Below are 21,627 nucleotides of genomic sequence, written 5' to 3' on the forward strand. Positions count from 1 at the left end.
GATCCTGTGGACAGCAGGATGAGCATGAGCCAGCACTGGGTGCTTGTGGCCAGGAAGGCCAATGGTACCTGGGGTGGGTTAGAAGGGGGGTGGTTAGTAGGTCAAGAGAGTTTCTGTTTCCCCTCTACTCTGTCCTGGTGAGACTACACCTGAAATATTGTGTCCAGTTGTGGCCCCTCAGTTCCAGCAGGACAGGGAACTGCTGGAGAGAGTCCAGCGCAGCCGCCAGGATGCTGAAGGGAGTGGAGCATCTCCCGTGTGAGGAAAGGCTGAGGGAGCTGGGGCTCTGGAGACACGAGGGGTGACTCATTCATGGGGATCAATATGTAAAGGGTGAGTGTCAGGAGGATGAAGCCAGGCTCTTCTCAGTGACAACCAATGATAGGACAAGGGGTAATGGGTTCAAACTGGAACACAAGAGGTTCTACTTAAATATGAGAAGAAACTTCTTCCCAGTGAGGGTGGCAGAGCCTGGCCCAGGCTGCCCAGGGAGGTTGTGGAGTCTCCTTCTCTGCAGACATTCCAACCCGCCTGGACACCTTCCTGTGTAACCTCATCTGGGTGTTCCTGCTCCGGTGGGGGGATTGCACTGGATGAGCTTTCCAGGGCCCTTCCAACCCCTGACATTCTGGGATTCTGTGAAAAGATGTTCCCAAAAGATCTCTCCTCCACCCACTCTATCCCCTATGAGCCAGGGAGGATTTGCAATGAGCACCAACACATGAGCCAGATCCCTCACAAGGGCATTCTCTTTTTCCAGGCAGGCTTGGTGCCAAAATTGCCCCCGTTGCTCATATTGTCCAGGTGCTTTGTAGCAAGCGGGTCGCTGCCATGTCAGTGGCGCTGTCTGGGAACACATACGCAGCTGGAAATGTACTGGGAGATTGTTTAGCAAAGCGTAACTGCACTGTGCAGAGGATGGGCCTGCTGATTATTTAGTGCTCTCTCCTGGAAAGCAGCAGGGAGAGTGGGCGAGCTAAAAACGACACACGCACACGCAATACTAGATGCTTTGCCTAAACATGAGCTATCTGGAGACTTCTACGCTTCAAAATCATCCTCTTCAGCGTGTGTAATTCTGAAATACCTGTTGGCAAGAAAACAAGGTGCATTCAAAAGCAGCCTTCCTGGGAAAAAGTGTTCTGTAAGGATTTGCTAAGGTTGATGAGGATTCTCTCTGGCAACATCTCATGAGGCAGCAAGAAAGCTTGTGCAGAGTATATATGTATATATGTACGTATGTATGTGCTGCTCATGCCTTTCTCTGTGCCCTCTGGCAAGCCTCACTGTGTCTTTGGTGAGACCTTCCTAAAATACACAGAGAAAATACTAACTTCCCTTGTGAATGTTTTGACAGTTTGAGTGCTTGAGATGTAAGCTCATTATAAACTGTAATTACCTCAATTGCAAACCTTTTTCTTTACACCAGGCTCTAGGTAAGTCCCTGGATGTTCTCTCTATGGTCATGCCATGGTGTTCTTGTGCCACGAGGTCCATCAGGTGCCTTCTCACACCTCAGGCCAGTGCAGACATCGGTGAGGGCTTTGTATTTAATCTTTTGGGGGTGTGATGGACAATGTGAGGTTCAGTTCAAAGAAGAGTCTTTTAAATAATTTGCTTTGGAAGCAAATACACTCCCAATTTTGAGATGTTATTGATTTCAGGCAATCTGTCATGGCACCCACCAGCACAGCTGCTCGGTGGGTGGAAAATGTGGATTGAGAACAGCCATGTGAAGGTGAGGCAGAGCCTCAGATTATTAAGCAATTAAAACCAAAAGGAATCAAAAAGAGCCTGACATTAGGCCACAGCAGCCCAGTCTGAATGCAGAGCTCCTCACACATCTTTACCTCAAAGGGTCTGGAATCCGTCTTACATGTACCAAGCAGCTTCTTTACCTTCCTCCGAAGTCTGGATGTGGAATAACCCGCTTTCCTGTATCTACACTGCAGCACAACCTGGTGTGAGAGCAGGTGAATACACATCTCACGTGTTACCCCAGGAGGACCCCACATCATCATACATGTCACCGTGGTGGAGTTCTCCACCCTTCCTCATGCAAATTCATCAAGGAAAGGAGGAGACTCTTGTAGTTAATGGCCAGTATCAACATAAGAAAAACTGAGTTCATGAATAAAATGAGAATAGAAAACCAAAAGAAGATTCATAACAACCAGAACTACTGCATTCTGCGTTTATCATGGTGGCTGAGAAGCTTCTTGTCCACTTGGCCTGTGGTAGCTGGGGATTCTGATCCAGAAGCCCACTTCTACAATGACGTGACCTTGGAGGACACTATGAATTCAGACCTAGAAGGGAATCTTTTAAATACCACAAAAATAACAATTTGTAAAAAAAAAAAAAACCCAGACAAAGCACCAGAGCCTTTGAAGAGTCTTTAAACATCCTTTAATTTTGCAGTTTCAATACTGACACACAAGCAGTTACACAGAAAACCTACCTCAGGACGTGAAACTCAGCTGGGTCAACAATTTACTTGAAAATACAAGTGCAATTTATTCTTGGTTTGGGGGGATGGCATAAACTCCTCAGTCTCAGTGAATAAGGAACCTCTTACCAGGTGGTTTATATGGGAGCAATGGTGAGCTGAGCCCACCTCAGGCTGCAGAGCTGGGAGCTGCCCTGCTGATCGTTAGTGCTGAGCTACACAAGCCTGCGTGTCCTTCCAGTACATCAAATGACAATTACAAAATATCTTTTGAGCTGGAAAGACTCAGAAAATATATTCAGAAAAAGAGAATTAAGTTTTGCTGTTACCTTATATTGGCAATTTTCTCCTACATCCACCATCATCCAGTGCAGTATGTGCTGTAGAAGTGGATGCCATATGGCTCCGGGATAATGAAAAAGTAGAAATGGAAACAAATGGTCCCGTGTTACCTCCCACTATAAGAACTGGCTTATCACTATCCAAAGGAATAAGCAACTGGTGGACACAGCAGAAAACTTAAATGCATCTACAACGGTTGTGGAGAACAGTACTGGCAGGGCTGAAAAAGCTGGAACAGCTTCAAAACCATCACGATCCCATACGTGACCAATAGGTCTGTGCTTGATGGTCATGGTGCTGTTTGCTTCAGTGTGGTCTGAACTTCCACTGAAGACTCTGACCCAACCCAGTGTGAAATCTTCTCGTTCCCCACCCCGCTGGGGGGAGCAGTTTGATTCAGATCTCCGGGCAAAGCAGCAGCAACAGAGCAAAGCCCAATATCCCACCCAAATCTCTGACAAGAGTCCTGTTCCCGCTGTGCAATCACTCTTGCGAGAACAGGTTAAGGAAGCGGTATGTGATTACACATCAAAACCCTCAAAGCAACCCCAAAACCAAATCTCAAACATCATTTCCCTTCTCGCTATTACGATGCCACCCAGAAGATAAGCGCTTTTGCCTTGGATTATAGGAGAAATGCAGAGGCTTAGACCTGCAACCTGACAGCCCCTGCTGCTCGGTTCATCTGAGTGACGGAGCAGATTACACGGTGGTGATTTTCTTGTCCTTGGTGGCTTGTTTGATAGCAGCCTGCTCGCAAATGATCTCCTTCAACCGCTGCAGCCTCATGTTCTGCGTGGTTTGGTCTCCCACACCCGTCTGGCTCCGGTGCAGTAAGTTCAGGGCATAGATATATTCCAGCTCTGTGTACTTCACCCCTTGATCCACCACGAGGTTTAAAAGCTCATCTGCTGTGTTGTAGAGCATCTCATAATACTGCCTGAAAAGCAAGGAAACAAAAACACTCTGGTGAATAGTGATATATGCTCTGGATCTTTATTTCTGCAGAATAACATCAACTGTTACTGTTATTCAACAAAACAAACAAACAAACCAACCCACAAAAGCAAACAAAAAACCCCCACTCTGGTGAATTGTGATACTTGATGCTCCAGATCCTTATTTCTGTGGAATAACATCAACTGTCAGTTTTATTCAGCAGTGCCATGGGCAGGGCAGGCTGCATCAGCTGCTGCACAAAGAGCACAAACGTATTCCTATGGAACATCAGGAGATGCCAAGTGGGCATTAGAATCATAGAGTCATTTTGGTTGGAAAAGACCCTCAAGATCATTGAGCCCAACTGATAACCCAACCCTGGCACTGCCCCATGTCCCTGAGAACCTCATCTCCATCTGTCCAACCCTCCAGGGATGGTGACTCCAGCACTGCCCTGGGCAGCCTGTTCCAATGCCCCACAGCCCTTTGGGGAAGAAATTGTTCCCCAGATCCAACCTCAGCCTCCCCTGGCGCAACTTGAGGCCGTTTCCTCTGCTCCTGGCGCTTGTTCCTGGGGAGCAGAGCCCGACCCCCCTGGCTCCAAGCTCCTTTCAGGCAGTTCAGAGATCAGAAGGTCTCCCCTCAGCTCCTGTTCTCCAGCTGAACCCCCCAGGTCCCTCAGCCACTCCCATCACACTTGTGCTCCAGCCCCTTCATGTTCATACACAGGGGAGCAAATCACACAAATCTGCTCCCCACGCTCCCCCATACTCAGCCAAAACACAAACTGTGGTGAACTGAGGGCTCCCGTTTCCTCATAGTTAATGTTAGATGTCACTATTTGGTATCCAGCATGTAGAAAACAGTATATAAATACACATTAATAAAGATATATATACATGGTGATGTACAGATGTATATCTAGTCACTTGGAAGGGAAGAAAAAGAAAAAGAAAAAGAAAAAGGAAAGGAAAGGAAAGGAAAGGAAAGGAAAGGAAAGGAAAGGAAAGGAAAGGAAAGGAAAGGAAAGGAAAGGAAAGGAAAGGAAAGGAAAGGAAAGGAAAGGAAAGGAAAGGAAAGGAAAGGAAAGGAAAGGAAAGGAAAGGGAGAAGAATCATAGGGTAGGGAAGTGGAGTTCTTTGCTCCTAATGAAACCTTCTTGCAGAGAGATGCTTATACGGACCATGGGAAGAGTTTCAAGCCCAAAGCTCCAGAGACCTCCAATGCTACTGAGACACAGAGTTTGAGAGAAAAAGAAATTAAATAATGCAAAATCAAATTTGAGACAAGAGCCAAGTTGCCTCCTTTAATAAGTAAAAGATCAGCTGAAGAGAAGGCATAATATAGAGGCTGTGGTGCAGGCTCGTTTAAATTGAAGTAAAATGGCATTAGTGAAAGAATAGATTTCCAAAGAAAGGAACTGAGCAAGTACTTACGGGAAGGGAACATGTGTCACAGGCCAGGGAAGCGTTGAAGCTGTTCTGACAGCTGCCAATCCAGCCAGTGCAGAAAAAACGGGACATGGGACTGGATTATTTACCCTGACTCCACAGCCCAGGGGAAGAGGTAAAACCAGCGAGAGCTGCTCGGGTCCTTTGAGATATTTTGATTCTCTCCTTCTTTTATAGCGCAAACTGATCAAGGTTTGAAACGGGAAGAGGAGCGTGTGACTCTTGGAAAGCGTTGCCCAGAGGTCACGCGGCAGGAGGGGATTTGGGACTCTGGTCTTTGTGAATTCCTGGCACAGCGCTTCCAATCCACACAGCTGCGCTCCGTGCCTCAGTTTCCCCATCTGCACTAAGGGGTAAGATCTGGTGGCAGGAGTCCGTGGTTCGGATATCACCAAGACAAACATCCTGTCTAGAGGCAGCTGTGATAATGTAAAGCTTTACAAGGCTCCATGAGGGGTTTCCAAGCCTGGGCAGACCCTTCCAGCTCAGGGATAAAGGGAAGGTTCTTGCATCAGACTCCACTGCAGCAAGCAATGAACCTATGCTAAAGGTTTAGGTCTGTTTGGGGTATCAAAACCAAAAAAGGATGGAAAGTTGCTCTTTTCCTGGGGGAACTGGTTAACTTTATAGCTTCATACAGATGTTGTAAAAAAACAAGGATCTGAAAAGCTCAGGAAAGGAAAAGTGAAAAGATTCCTGTCTGCACATGTCACATGGCAATGAGGGCTGGTTTCAACCAAACAGAATAACAGAATCACAGGATGGTTTGGGTTGGAAGGGACCTTCAAAAGTCACCCAGTTCCCCCCTGCCATGAGCAGGGACATCTTCAGCAGCTCAGGTTGCTCAGAGCCCCGTCCAGCCTGGCCTGGGATGTCTCCAGGGATGGTTCACCCACCACCTCTCTGGCCAACCTGGGCCAGGCTCTCACCACCCTCAGGGCCAACAATTTCTTCTTTGCGTCCAGCCTGAATCTCCCTCCTTTAGTTTAAAACCATCACCCCTTGTTGTATCACAACAGGCCCTGCTCAAAAGTCTGTCCCCATCTTTCTTACCGGCCCATTTTAAGTGCTGAAAGGATGCAATAAGGTCTCCCCGGAGCTTCTTGTCTCCAGGCTGAATTAATAGCCAGCACTTCTTCAGCTGAAGAGCAAAGCGAGGCAGAAACGGGCCAGAGAAGCCGAAGAGGAGGTCCCTCCACGCTTCTGCAGGAGGACAAGGGCAGGCCGCAGTCTAACCCTCAGGTCTTGGTGGAATAAATTATTTAAAACCCAAGCGCATGGGCTCCAGGAAAAGTTATCACCTCCTTCCCTTTCTCTCCTCTTTGAACGCATTAAAAGAGCAACCAGAGCAAAGCCGGCAAAGCTGCATATTAAATTCCTCTTGTTTTTCGCTTTGCGGGCTCTGAGGTCTGGCTCAGCTGTGACTTTGCGGAGCGCTCAGCGTGCTGCCAGACTGCAAATCACCGCAGCAACGACCGTAACCAGCTGCAGCCAAAACACATGTTCGAAATGGCTCGGGGCTCGCCTCTGTTAGCGCGGCCGGGCTACCGGGCATCCAAACTCTGTGTTTTTCTCTCCTCTGTCTCCTTCAAGATATTGCCTGCTGCTGGGACCTGAGAATTTGCTCCTGCGGTTGAATTTCTGCACCAACATAACTGGTGTCGTTAGGTGCAAGGGAAGAAAACTCCAAAATCATCCATTCAGAGAACAAGGAACGACAGGATTCGAGTGTGTGGTGAACAGAAGGGAGCATGTGTGAGTGGAGGAGGATACATGTAGAAGGCACAAGATGCAAATAAATCAATAGCTTCTGGGGATGAATGGTAAGCTGAAAAATACAATCAAGCTGTGAGGCTCCACGCATTTGAGATCCAGGCTATGAAGCTCCTGGAGCTTACGGAGGACCAGTTCACCAGCATCGCAGAACTGCCCGAGGAGGTTTTGAAGTGGGCTCTGCTACAAGGACATGTTGTTCCTTAGAAGCAGGGGGTAAACGGGGCAGAGAATTTTCTAAATGAGAACATTTCCCTTAGAAAAGAAAGGGAAACGGTGCAAGCCACTTGAGACAGGCTCAGTAACAGAGCGCCAAATCTCCCCGATTTACTACATGATAAAAAAGGATGTTTTTGCAGCTCGAAAGGCATGCGGAAGGGTGAGGATGGGGGAGATCTTGCACATCCCTGTATCACCTGCTGTTGCAGAAGGCATTTGGGTAACGCCCCCCAAGCTACAAACTCATCAGGTTTGGGTAACATTGAGTCACCCCGCGTCAGATACTGATTCCAGTTCCCGTGCCTGTGACAGGGAACCCAATGGCACAAATCGTGGTCCCCCAACAGCTACTGTCTCACCACGTATGACATGGTGCTATTTACTGCTCTGCTCCCCTCGACGTTCACGTCTCTGGTTCACTCAGTGATGCCGATAGTGCTGAACAAGGCCGGTGTGTGACACAGGGACTGAAAATACCTTTGTGCCTCAGACAAGAAGCATTTTGCCAGGCTGATCTGGTCCCCTGCAGAGCCACAGCATCGAATCTTTGCTTTTGATAAAACATCAACAGCAGAAGCTGCAAAACCTTGGGAGGATATTTCTCAGTCCTGGATTCAGGGAGGGGGAGACTAAACCCAACCTCATCGCCAATCACAGGCACAGATTTAGCAGTTTAATTGCTAACGATGCTAACGCTGTAATACTGGTGTAACGACAAAGCCCCAGCGCTCTCCTGAGACACGCACGGAAAACTCCCTAAGAACCTCTCGGTATGGAAAACCAAGGCTTGGATGAGGAGCACATGGCCCGTGTGCCCAATCCACCTCCTGCCACGCTAATGGATATTCTTTAAATCTTGCCTCCTCTTGCAGGTAGACACAAAACAAATGAAAACCCAGCAGATTTCACACCGTTGCAGGTGATAGAGGCCTAGCAGAGGCTCAGGCTCATCGAATAACGCTGGCGCCACTGTAAACCCCCAGCCAGAAAAACTCATTTTTCAGGTAAAGCAGGTAGACGGACATTTAGTTACAGGCAGCGATTCTTAAAGCCCTGTGGGTCAGTAATCTAAGGATGAGTTTTAATTTCAGCTCCTCTGTTTAGTGATAGTCCTGTGAAGTTTATGCTTGAACTTGGCACAATGAAATAGTTGTATCTGGGACCCTGCAGAAACTCAGATCCCAAACTCGAACTTAGAAGATTGGGGTAGTTATTAAGATGCTTCAGTGCACAGTCGGAAATCTAATAGAAGGTTAACTTTGAGAATCTTGGCAATATCTCCGATACAATCACACGCACACTATGTAGAAGAAAAACAAGTCAGTTGCCAAGGTGAACACTAAGATTTAAGAAACACTGATCACCTTCGGGGAGTTTATGCTGAGCAGATGTGAAATGAGATTTTTACCTTTGCCAGCTCTGGCTGGGTTTTCAAAATGACAGAGAAGTATCTTGGATGGGGTGATGTCCCTGCGAAATGGCAAGTTTTTGTTCCTAAGTGTAGGACTTGTGGCCTGCACAAGGGGACGGAGCAGCTTAAAAGAGGAAGGAGCAAGAACTAAAGCTGCTCCTTCGACCAGACCCATGACCAGACAAGCTCAGCATCGCAGACCCGTCTTTACCCCGTGTCCTCCCACCCGCCTTCCTTTTCAGCCTGTCCCAAATCCCGGACTCCTGAAGAATTCCACTCCTCATAAACACGGGATTCATCTGTCACTCTTGTCAGGATCAGATTATTTTTTAATTAAAAATTTCCTACAAAATAAGAAAGGGAGCAAGCGAGACAGCCCGAGTCAGCGAAAGGTATGCATTTTTAATTGGGTGCAATTAAAAACCTGCCGCTTTGGCACGGCATTGCCTTCGGCCAAACCCTATTTGCATGAGTAATTATTCACTCCATTACCAAGTCTGCTCAACTTTGCCTCCCTTGTCTTTGAAAGTATTAATAAATATTGATCAGACACACTCCTGTTTGCCTTTGCCCAAGAAGCTCTGATGGACTCATCTTCTGATGTTATCAAATAATGAAATATGAAAGAGTGAGTGGGATGAGCCTCTTGTTCTGTGATTTTTTATTTAGGCTCTTCATTTTACTTTCAGAAGTGTATTTGTCCCTGCCATTATAAATGCTCTTTTGATTATGAAGAGGAGGTTGAGAAAAGCAAGTTAGTAAGGGATGGGGGAAATGAATGGATGACAGGTGAGGGAAATCTCGATTCAGTGAAATGCTTTGTTTTTTTAAAGTTGAGATTTAAAGCCAGAGAGAAGAATTAATATTTATCAAAAGCTGATTCTATCACCTGACAAATAGGTTAATAAATAATAATAGCAGATTAGCATAGCTAACTGAAAAGCAAATTTAGCTTCCCAAGCCTTCACTCGGCTTCCACGCGAACACAGACAAGCACATGAAGATGATTTATCCTACAGAGCTCATCAGCCTGGGGAGATCCTCCCCGTGCTCAGCAGTGAGATATTTGGGGTAAGAAAAGATCAAAGCTGAACTCACGGGTCTTTACACACCTGAGTATGAAGTTACAAATGCGACTGATGGGAACGAAGTCACTTGGGTGACTCACCTCAGCAGGGAAATCTTGTTGTTTGTATGTTTATTCGCACAGTTATTATTTATTTGTATTATGCTGAAAAGCATAGACGGGGATTCTTGAGTTGACCTGATACAACAGATTTTTAACACATAAATGTCGTAGGGGTTCTTACAGAGCATCTCTTCTGATTTGCTATGGAAACAGCAACAATTGTAGTTGGAAACATTATTCTGGCTCTGAGGTTTTAGCTCTTTAGGATGGTAAATGCCCGGCCAAACTCTCCAGTTACGTTCAGCATCAGTGTTGATGGCCATATTTTGGGGAGTGAGGAGCAAAGGACTGTCTAATGTGTCCAAAGACCTTACTATCCTGCTCATAAAGGATGACAAACTAGTTTTGATGGCTTGTATGACAAAGATCTGTTCTTTTTCTAAAAATAAAATCCATCCTTACAATGCTCCTTCATGCGATTATCTGACATCGCGGCGAGTCAACCAACCAAGACATCTGTGACCTGTTCTTCTGACTGTCGGCAATGGGATTGGGTTCAAAGTTTCTGAACTAACCCTTGAATTCTTTGGGTATTTTTTTAGGACAAACCTTAGAGCGAGTGATGTCTAATCCAAAGCCCAAATGCAACTCTACTCTTTCTGCTGCCTTTAGCAACCTCCAATCAGCCCAGGAAGAACTACCATCGTATGAAGAACATCTTTGTGCTAAGAGCAGATAGGGAAGGATAAATATCACTGGTGGAAATGATTCCCAGGTGAAAGACAAAAACATCGCATGGACAAACCAAAACTGAAGAAGCAAATTAACACATAAACCAGGTTGGTTTTGGTTTTTTTTGTTAAACAGAAGTTTTAAAACAAAACACCAAGTTGCCAACAATGAAGCCATTTTGCAAGGATGCATTCTGAGTATCTACATACCAAAAAAGATGGTCTCTTGAACTCCATTCTTGAAGAACAAGTGAGAAAATAAAGAGGCTTTCTCATTTAGGAAAAAAAATCCCTGGAAAGGCAATCAGGATGAGACAAGCTCCTCTGTGGGCTGTTAATACCGTTCTCCATTTAAATGCTAATGTTAACCTATAACCCAAGGCCTGCACTGAGAAAGTTTTTCAAAAGATGGCCAGGTGAATTCAAAATTAAATTCTGATTTCCCTGAGAATGACTTGATCCCTTATTAAGAGAAGGACCTTCAGACAAACAGTGTGATGCTTCAGAATAAAGGATCTTACTTTAATTATTCCCTCATTATAAAGCTCGGTGCGTATTCTGCGGTAGCGCACACAGAAAGCAATTCACAAGGTAAGAGCTCAGATCTGGGCGCTGACGTACCCAAAGGGAACAAAACAATTCTGTACCTTATCTCCCTCCCTTTTTGGGGAACAGGGGATCATTTTTATAGCATCCAAAAATCTTTTAGGTCGCCTAATTAGAAAGTAACAAAGGTTAAGTATGGAGCACTTACAGACTAAATCCAGACAAAAAGCAAAGGACAGAACAATGAGCATTTAAGTGAAGATGAATAAAAAGACCAAAGCTGCAGTTAGAAAGTGACTCAGTTTTCACACACGCAGATCTTGGTGGAACTATTACATTTAAATATAAAGCCAAGGTGAGTGAATGCAAAAAGGGAAGATATAGCAAAAGAAGAGGTGGCTTCAGTTCCTGTAATACAGAATAAATGGATTTTCGGGACTGGCCTGACCGAGAAGAGAAGCACATGGTGAGCTCCAGCACGCAGGACTTTGCAAAGCAAGTTCTGAAAACCTGAAACACCAAGCGAAGGAAAATCCACATAAAAAAGCAATTACTGTAATTTCTTCAGCTCATGAAGACTGCAATGATGTTTGCACACACGAGTCAGTGATCAGCATTTTAAAGCAAGAGTCTGCAGACAGCCCTAAAACATACAAAGAGAATATCATCACCCCCATGACACTATTCTGCAGGGGAATGCGTGACCTGATCACCATTTCTGAAGATTTCTTTCTTGATTTTTAATTAACCCGGAGCAGTCCTGGGGATCAACCACAGTAATGCCCATTCTCTGCCTCCAGAAGAACCCAAAGTCCTTTTGGGGAATTCATGCAGCTTCAGGTGTCCACGTCAGAGATGTTATTGCTGTGCCAGTCAACCTCAGCTTCTCCTACAAACCATGCCAAGAGATGGACACCTCTCACGTCTGCCTGCGGTGAGATGAACCGTGGCCAAGAAGCACCTATTTGTCTTCATGGATGGTAGAGGTAACCCAGAATGAGGGTAGATCAGCCAAAAATGCCAGCTTGCTGCTATGATCTCCATCTTTTCTAGGTGCACCAGAGGCCACCTCATTCATAGAATTATAGAATAGAATCACAAAATCATTTAGGTTGGAAGAGACCCTCAAGATGATCCAGTCCAACCATAACCCAACTCTAGCACTAAGCCATGTCCCTAAGAACCTCGTCTATGCATCTTTTGAACCCCTCCAGGGATGGTGACTCCACCACTGCCCTGGGCAGCCTCTTCCAACCCTTTCTGTGAATAAATTTTTCCCAATATCCAATGTGAACCTTCCCTGGCACAACTTGAGGCCATTTTCTCTTGTCCTAGAGATGAGAGGAGCATCTTGGAAGCCCAAAGCCGATGTGCCATCACCACATGCAGCAACACACGGCACAATTTGGGGCAGGAGGCACAGATGCCTCTGAGCTCTGTTATTACAGGAGAAGAGTGTCAAGAAAGTAAAAAGCGCTTGAAAAGCTACAATGTGCAAACACCCAGGATGTGAAACGGTTTGTGAAAGAAAATAAAACATGAGAGAAAGACATAAAAGTGAATTTATGGTATAACGGTGCTACACACTCCCGTGGTACCTCTGCAAATCACAGCCCTTAATAAATAATCAGGGCTCTGATGTAAGGATAGTAGTAGCTTTATTACAGCTGGAAGAACGGAGATAAAAATTAAGTAATTTGTCCAAGGTAGGAATCAGTATGAGAGATGTGAAGCCTTCGCACATTGATCAGTACCATACCTGCTTTTGGGACCGCAACAGGAAAGCTGCCCGGTGGAAAAGGACCTGGGGGTGTTGGTGACAGCGGCTGAACATGAGCCAGCGTGTGCCCAGGTGGCCAAGAGGCCACCAGCACCCTGGCTGGTACCAGCACTGGTGTGGCCAGCAGGCCCAGGGCAGTGACCGTCCCTGTGCTGGGACCTGGGGAGGCCAAACCGCCAATCCTGGGGCAGTTCTGGGCCCCTCACGCCAAGAAAGGCCTTGAGGTGCTGGAGCGAGTGGAGAGAAGGGAATGGAGCTGGTGACGGGGCTGGAGCACAAGTGTGATGGGAGCGGCTGAGGGACCTGGGGGTTCAGCTGGAGAACAGGAGCTGAGGGGAGACCTTCTGATCTCTGAACTGCCTGAAAGGAGCTTGGAGCCAGGGGGGGTCGGGCTCTGCTCCCCAGGAACAAGCACCAGGAGCAGGGGAAACGGCCTCAAGTTGCACCAGGGGAGGTTGAGGTTGGATCTGGGGAACAATTTCTTCCCCAAAGGGCTGTGGGGCATTGGAACAGGCTGCCCAGGGCAGTGCTGGAGTCACCATCCCTGGAGGGTTGGACAGACGGACATGAGGTTCTCAGGACATGGGGCAGTGCCAGAGTGGGGGTAACGGTTGGACTTGATGATCTTGAGGGTCTTTTCCAACAAAAACAATTCTATGATCCTATGATTCTTTGAACTCTGATCAGGTTATAGAGCCTGGCAAGAAAAATGGATGTATTTAAAAGGATAAGTAGTACAGTCTTATAATGAAAGAAAAACAAATTACAAAACCCAATTACTTTCTAAAGCTTAAACCACACAGACAGCGTACAAACCCTACAGACCAACCCCCTCACCTACGCATTGGCCTCTATAGAGATTAAGCAGCTTTGTTTTAATGTCCAGTTTTGGAAAGAAGAAACAACAGCCAAGCCCTCTGGGTGCTGTGTGCAGCTCTGTGTCACCGAAGCACTTGCTCTTCCCTCTACTGAGAACCTTTTTGTAAAACACAGATGAAAAATCACCTGTAAAACACGGAGCTAATTAGCGAAGGAAAAGGTGAGGTATGTGCAGAACGCAACTGCTCTTCAAAAACATCTCTCCTTTTCTCTCTCCTCCTTTTCATCCCGGTACCCGCTGAGCTCTACCTTATCTACTACTTTCTTATTAATATTTCCTTCTTATTTCCTTTTCCCTTCCTCTTGTGCTTTGTCACTTGCGACTTGGCCAACGTGGAACGCGTGATGTTTGGGGATCTTGGTGCCCTGGGCGATGTCATCGTGGTGGAGGGGACACGTACACGTGTCATTTAACAACCATTCCCCGAACAACAGCGATAGGCACTAATTACACGGCTTTTCAAAGGAAGAATAAATCCATTAAAGCCCATTAAATAATTTTTCAAAAACAATGTCTGCGACACTCCATGTAGCTCCATGCTGGCTGATATAATGAAGGGTGGAATTTCTCACTCTCCGAATGGAACTTTATAGAGTATTAAATAAGCACCCTCAGCACTTATCTAAATCTTTAATTAGTTCTATAATATACTGATGATATCAAGGCTAATTAAATTTATACAGATAAAGAGCAATGAAATTCTAACCAAGTGAGCTGGAAAGTACATATTAAATAGTAAATTTAATGGTTCAAGCAGATAAATGCAATTTTATAGAAAAAAATTAAATTCAATTTACATGTTGTATTAAAATTGATTTTGAGTGTGCAAATGATTGGAAAAAATCTTTTTAATATATCAGTAAAAGTGCTAATCCGGCCTGTTTAAATATCAGTTATTAATGCCAACATTTGCAAATAAGCCACACGCATTTGCATTTTTACTGCATATAGTAAAAAGGAAAAAAAACATTATCTATACCATATGCCACTTTATAAAGAATATTAAGCAATTTTTCCTCTTGCCTCGTGCATAAATGAGAGGAAACCTGGAAATGAATGTAGCCCAAAAGAAGAGAGAGTCAGCAGTTCGATGCAAAGATTGCTCCAGTCAGCAAAAAATGATACAATTTGAGCTACCCTTTGGGAATAACAGAAAAAACAGCCTTATTTAGGATCAAGTGGCTTGGAACGGGCTATGAAACCCCAGCGCTGTAATTGGGGAGATGCTCAGTGCTGCAAGTTTGCTGATTTTTAATAAAACCGGGAATATTTGGTAGCCATTGATGGGTGAAGGACGTATCTGATGGGATCTGCTTGGCTGCGACATGCGAACTATGGTAGGAAACTACAAGGTCCATCAAGTCCAAATCTGCCTGTAGCAGGTTGTGGTCGGCCCTTGATGCGTCAAAGAAACTTTGAAACACTTGCTGGATTCAGACAAACAGCCCCAAATTCTTGAAAACTCCAGCTCATTTTTTCTTTGGGTTACCTTTGCTTGTTTGGCTTGAACGTTGCAGTGGCTTCAGAAATTAGGGAATGGAGACTGTTTATGGACATGCTGACACCTAATTTGGTTTGTTGTAATTTTTTTTTGCTGTTTCTCATGGAAAAGCCTTTTACTGGATTCACTTGCCTTGTGGCACTATCGCTCTGAGCAACCTGAGCTGGTGAAGATGTCTCTGCTCATGGCAGGGGTTGGACTCGATGAGTTCTGAAGGTCCCTTCCAACCCAAACTATTTTGTGATTCTGTGTTTCTTCTGATAGCGCTATTGGTGTCATTATCTTGTGCTAATCTAGAAGTCTCCGAGGATGGTGAAACAACCTACAGACCCTGGAGTGCTCAGGTTTACGCGCAGACCTCTCCAAACCAGGAGGAAACCAGCAAACCCTACGCACCTGCTCATCATCATCAGTTACCACCACCACCAAGACCTCAAGGGGATTGATTAACATGATCTCCCATCTAGGAATGGAGAAGAAATGGGGTGAAGTCAATTCATCCTAGGCTAAAATAGTTATATTGCATTGAAGTGCCCTGTGGAGGTTGTTTATTATGAAAAAAAATAGGCATACAGGATGGATTCAATGCCGAATTTTCAGATGGCCGTAACTACGGACATCAACGTGGAATTGTGGGTCTCTTGGATGAAGGAGTTAATGCTTAAGAGCTTCAACGCTCCTCCCCATGCATTCTGCATTGGCCACTGCCCAGGTGAATGTTTCATCACACCTAATATGTCAGTTCTCAATACTTCTCCTTCAGGTCTGTAGGCTGGAGGTATTTATGGCCAGCTGCGACCCATTTGCTCTCACAGCAATATTTTAGGTTGAAATTGCTTTTCCCTCTCTAATTTATTAATACTTAGGGCAAAAGATGTATTTACAGAGGGAAGCCATTGCCTCTCTAAGGTAGTGTTGTAGTAGACAAAGCAAGATGCCCACTTTTAATTGCTGCTTTTAAAAAATACAGCTCCTAATTCACCTAAGCCAGAGCAAGTCCTGACTGCTGTGTGCAGAACAACTGTGGCCTCTTCTGGTCATTCTTGGTGAAATTTGATACAATCGCAGAATGGTTTGCGTTGGAAAGGACCTTAAAGATCATCTAGTTCTACCCCTCTGCCATGGGCAGGGGCATCTTCCACTAGACCAGGTTGCTCAGAGCCCTGTCCAGCCTGGCCTTGACATTTTAGCTCCAATGATCTCAACTTTTTAAGCCAACAGATCTGCGCTACAATAATTTTTGCCGGGGAGCACAAACCCTTAGCATTTGTAATACAACGCTATCAAGGCAGGGTAAGACCCACAGCCATAGATGTGGTTTCTATCTCCATTCTCTACTGCACGGAAAAAACAGGTCAGCTTGTCCTACTCATGGAGCATCTTGGAGACACATCCCTTTGCTCACTGCTCCTTGGAAACAAAGTTGGTCCCTATAGAGTGAGAAGAGAATCCCAGCGTTGCTTCTGAACTGTAGAGTAGTTGATGGCCATCAAAAGCAGGGAAATCGCTCTGAACAGCTCTTTTTATCCCATTCCAAAAATGCATCCTCCAACTGTACAAAACCTCCAGACTACCAGCAAGAACTCTGCTGTGAGAACTGAACCGATAGGTCTTTAAAATTAATTTATTAAACTTCTACAACTATTAAACTACAACTGCTTGAGAGGGGGTTGTAGCAAGGGGTGGTTGGTTTCTTCTCCTAAGTAACAAGTGATGGGATGAGAGGAAATGGCCTCAAGTTGCAACAGGGGAGGTTGAGGTTGGATGTGGGGAACAATTTCTTCCCCAAAGGGCTGTGGGGCATTGGAACAGGCTGCCCAGGGCAGTGCTGGAGTCACCATCCCTGGAGGGTTGGACAGATGGAGATGAGGTTCTCAGGGACATGGGGCAGTGCCAGGGGTGGGTTGACGGTTGGACTCGATGATCTTAAAGGCCTTTTCCAACCAAAATGATCCTATTATTCCCTTTTCTACATCTCAACGCACTTTAGAGACACCATGTATGGAACTCTCCCTTTTTTCTCCACAGACTGCTTTGCGGTTGAGAAAATGAAGGTTCACTGAGATGACAGGGTTGGGGTGAAGTCCTTTGTGTGTGCAGCGGGATGGCTACAACCCAGTAACAACCATCTCCACGCTGATGCTCACCGAGTCATCTCTCCAGGTCAACTTCCCCACTGGCGCCCACCTGGCAACCCCCTCCAGGGACAAAAAGGACATTTTCCTGATGATCCTCAGAATCTGCATGTTTGAATGCCACAAATGAAGGAAGGACGAATTTCACACAGTGCACCAAACAGTTAACAGATGGCAAAAAATTACAATCGTTTTCCAAGTTGCATTGGGCTTAAGAAAACAACCTGGAATACGAAGGCACTGAATCTTACTAAAAAAGACATATTTTACATATAGCTGCTTCATAATACAAGCTGTTCTTCATGAAAGCATAAAACTTGCTGCTATTTGCGCCTCTTCTTCCCTTTGTTTTTGCACACATGACAATGTGGAATACGTATCTGATATACGACTTCTGGATGCACTTGAGAGACTGACTTCAGCTTTAGATGTTAATGCACTTAGCTGATGCGAGACGTCATCTGAATTTTACATCCTTTCTATATTATTTGATCTCAGATCTGGAATACAAATTGGAAAGTACAAGGCAAGCTTTACAGCCTTCAATAAAATCCCAGCAAGAGATTACACGCTGCAGACCATTTCCCGAAAGCGATACAGAATTGTATATGTTGACATCATGTGTGTATATTCAAACGCGGTGGTCTGGATGTAATTATTTTAATATCTTAAAATACAAGAGTCGAGGCTTCTGGTCTTTACCTGAGGATATGGATTTCTCTTGGCTATGAAGCCCAGGTTCATTACGGGACAGATTTAATTGCTACATCAGAGTTTGTATGTTGATATTCTACATCTGATGCGCGAAAGTTCAGGGACGCCAATCAGGCACGGTGCAGATGCCACTCTGCAAAATGTTCTCAGACAGTCTCCATCTGTCAGATATGGTAATACTGGCGCTCCATCAATAATTCACCTCCTTAACTCCGCGTTGCCTGCATTTGAGTCAGAATTTTTAATGTCAGCCTCACCAGAGGATCCACCTCGGATGGACAGGAATTGTCTGATCTGCATTCCCCATTCCGACTGTGTGGTTTTTGTGCCCTGGAGACAGTTGCCTTCTGCAGTTGAAGAATCATCTCTCAGTTTACTATGTTTTTTTAGTGATTTAGCTGCAAAGATCACGGCTTCTCTTTTGGGGCAGCGTTTTCATCGCATTCAAGGTAGTTGTGACAATCGCATTCAACTCAGATGGTCCCTGACTTTTCTGGAAAAGCTCATGGTGAAAAACACTGGGGCGGCTGAATATCCAAACCAGGATGCTGCTGCACGCGCTTGAGGAGGGAAGAAAGTGGGGGGGAAAAAGAAGATGACGTGGAGCTGCCCCTCCACGGGCACAGGTCAGAAACTGGGGAATGGCAACTTGTCCGAAAGGCAACTGGCTCCATGGGGCCTGAATGAATTTGATTAAATCCCAGAGCCGGGAGATCATAGAATCAGAGAATCATAGAATAGTCTGGGTTGAAGGGACCTTCAAAGCTCGCCCAGTGCCCCTCCTGCCATGAGCAGGGACATCTCCAGCAGCTCAGGTTGCTCAGAGCCCCGTCCAGCCTGGCCTGGGATGTCTCCAGGGATGGTTCATCCACCACCTCTCTGGCCAACCTGGGCCAGGCTCTCACCATCCTCAGGGCCAACAATTTCTTCCTCATGTTCATCCTCAATCTCCCCTCTTTCAGTTTAAGGACATTAAGGGACATCATAGAAATTGGCCAGCTCGGCCATACTGTTCCTGGGCTATACCCGCCCTGGACCCTTCTGTCCAGATCTCTTGCTCTGCCCTAACACTATGTCATGGGTTGACCCTGTTGGTCCTCTCAGGTGTGATATTTTTGTCCTTTGCTCATTTTCCCTCCTATATTCCAGCAGGAACTGGCCCCAGGCCATTGCTACCCCCTGCTCCTCTCTCCTGTTCTCAGCTGTGATCTTGAAATCCCCATTCCCAGAACCACATCCTCACCTGATGACCTTGTCCTTGCACTGATATTTTACACCCTACCAGCCGTGCCCCGATTGCTCCTACACCTTCCAAGTGAAACATTTCTGCTCGCCAGTTCAATCTAATTAAAAGCGAGACCTCTGCGAGTGATATGACGTTAGCACATAGAAAAGTGATGAGCAACGACTCTGAAAAACGTATCGCGCAGCACCGATATCTGTTATTTCCTCGCAGATCACTGAGTATGAAGCATTGCGGTTCCTAATGAGATCTGACTGACAGGGTAAACCAATCTGCTACTTAAGGACTTGCATGTGTCTTTCTATCTGTGGGGCTCGTGCTAGAAAGATGCAGCCTACTGTGAAAAAGGCAGGACATTTTTCTAATTGCTTTCATTTGCAGGCTGGAGCGAGGCAATAGAGATGCACTTCAAGCTGACAATCTGATATTTACCTTTATTTCAGCCGCGCACAAATGCCTGGGAAGGTTGTTCTTCACACACTGATGGTTCCCCCTTTCTTTGCCTTTATTTTATTTTGTGTGTCATGCCGACTCCCCTTCTTAAAAATCCTGTCCTTCCTCTAACAGCTCTGTTTGCTGAGCATTTAAGGCGAAGCTCCCAGCAGGGTCTCACACCTTCAGCACACAAACTGAGCGCGGGCAGAGCCCACCTTTAAACACGGGAGCAGAAAGCAATTTCTAGATCAAACAGCAGCTCCAAGCAGGGGATGTGAGAGCAAAGACACGGACTTCACATCCCTGTCCACTCACAGGGGGACCTGTCCCTGTGGGGTGACTCTGGGTGTTTATTCAGGCTCAAACGGGAGTCTGGGGTTAAATTGTGGTCTTGTTTGAACAGCATCGATCAAAGCAGCCCAAGACTTGACAACAGAGACATTTCAAACCAGAACTAACTCAGTGATGTTATTTGACCCTTTTAGGAACTATAAGACGTATCCTTTCAGAAACTACAAGACGTAGCGCTTCAGAGTCTACAGGATTTGCTCGTAATATCCTCATCTGGTTGGAGAATTAAAGAGTGTTTAAAAGGCCTTTCTCCTCCTATCCCTTCCACCTCACCTTGGCAGAGCTTCCCCATAACACCAGCCAGCTCTAATGGCTCATAGGTGAGAACGGGAGATGTTGCTCCAAAGAGAGCAGATGATCCACTGAAGCCCATTGCCTGTGCTGGTAGGTACCACTCTTGGCTACTGTAGAGGAAAAAATACAACCAACCAGCCAACTTAAACTAAAAACAAACCCAACTGTGTTCCACCTTCTCCTTCCTTGCTTCACCCTGGGCAGTGATCACTTGCAGAACAGTAATGATCACAAAAATTATTAAGAGACTGAATCGCAATTTAAATACATCAAGAAATCCAGCTAGAGATGTTATTCCACATCCATGGGTACAAAAACATGCTCATGGCCTCCCACAAAGCTCAACAGAACGTTGGAGACTCCTCGAGCTCTGCATGGCACACAGGTTCTAGAGTAAAATGTCCCTCTCCATCCCTCCTCCAAGCTCTTTCTAACACAGAAATCTCTGCCACCAACTCTCCTGATCTTCACTGGCCCCCCGAATTCCCGGAGGGAGAGCTGCAGGCAAAGCTTTACGTGCCCACCCCTCCTTTTTGGCCATTCTGTTGGGGTTTTTTGAATCAGAAATCAGCACGTGTTTGCTTTGCAGGTGAGATGAGCCGCTCCACCAGCTGCACCAACAACCGCAGCGATGGAACAACAGACATTCACCACCCACGTGCGAGTGAGGACATGACAAGTGCCACCAGGAGATACCAGCGATACGTGCCACGAAGCTCCTGTTTTAACCCGCTAAGCTGTGCCTAGCAGTGCTCAACGCCATAAATACAGCGCCTGTTTCAGGAGGGATGCTGTAAAATGCACGTTTTCACTCCACCTTTGATGGCTCTGCTCAGATCACCATCACCCTCCAGCCTCACTGTCCCCAGTGTGGTCACAGCCACACCCCAACGCCTCAGAATCATTTTGGTTGGAAAAGACCCTCAAGATCATCAAGTCCAACCATTAACCCAACACTGTCACTACCCCATGTCCCTGAGAACCTCATCTCTGTGTCCATTCAACCCCTCCAGGGATGGCAACTCCAGCACTGCCCTGGGCAGCCTGTTCCAATGCCCCACAGCCCTTTGGGGAAGAAATTGTTCCCCAGATCCAGCCTCAACGTCCCCTGGTGCAACTTGAGGCCGTTTCCTCTTGTATGATGCTTGATATGATTTCCGTACCTGAAGCTGTGGAAGTGCACGGGACCAAATGAAGTTGGGAGGAGAGGGTACTTGGGCTTAAATCAGAAAAGAGGGTTGCTAAAATGTTCCTATGGCATTTTTAAAGCAAGGAAACAAATAAAGCTTCTCTCTAGGCATAGA

The 21,627-nt window shown here is 45.9% G+C and overlaps 1 protein-coding gene across 1 annotated transcript in view; it reads right to left on the minus strand.

Annotated features, from left to right (window-relative positions):
* Positions 1 to 2,386: 2,386 nt before the first annotated feature.
* EXOC4 (exocyst complex component 4) overlaps positions 2,387 to 21,627 on the minus strand; it is a 422,037-nt gene continuing 402,796 nt past the window's right edge. The window contains exon 18 of the mRNA XM_082075021.1: positions 2,387 to 3,731. Within this exon, the coding sequence (XP_081931147.1) occupies positions 3,494 to 3,731 (238 nt within the window). The 3' untranslated portion in view covers positions 2,387 to 3,493. The remainder of the gene's footprint in view (positions 3,732 to 21,627) is intronic.

Source organism: Streptopelia decaocto (assembly GCF_964273445.1).
Source record: "Streptopelia decaocto genome assembly, chromosome: 1".
In the NCBI taxonomy this organism is placed as follows: Eukaryota; Metazoa; Chordata; class Aves; order Columbiformes; family Columbidae; genus Streptopelia; species Streptopelia decaocto.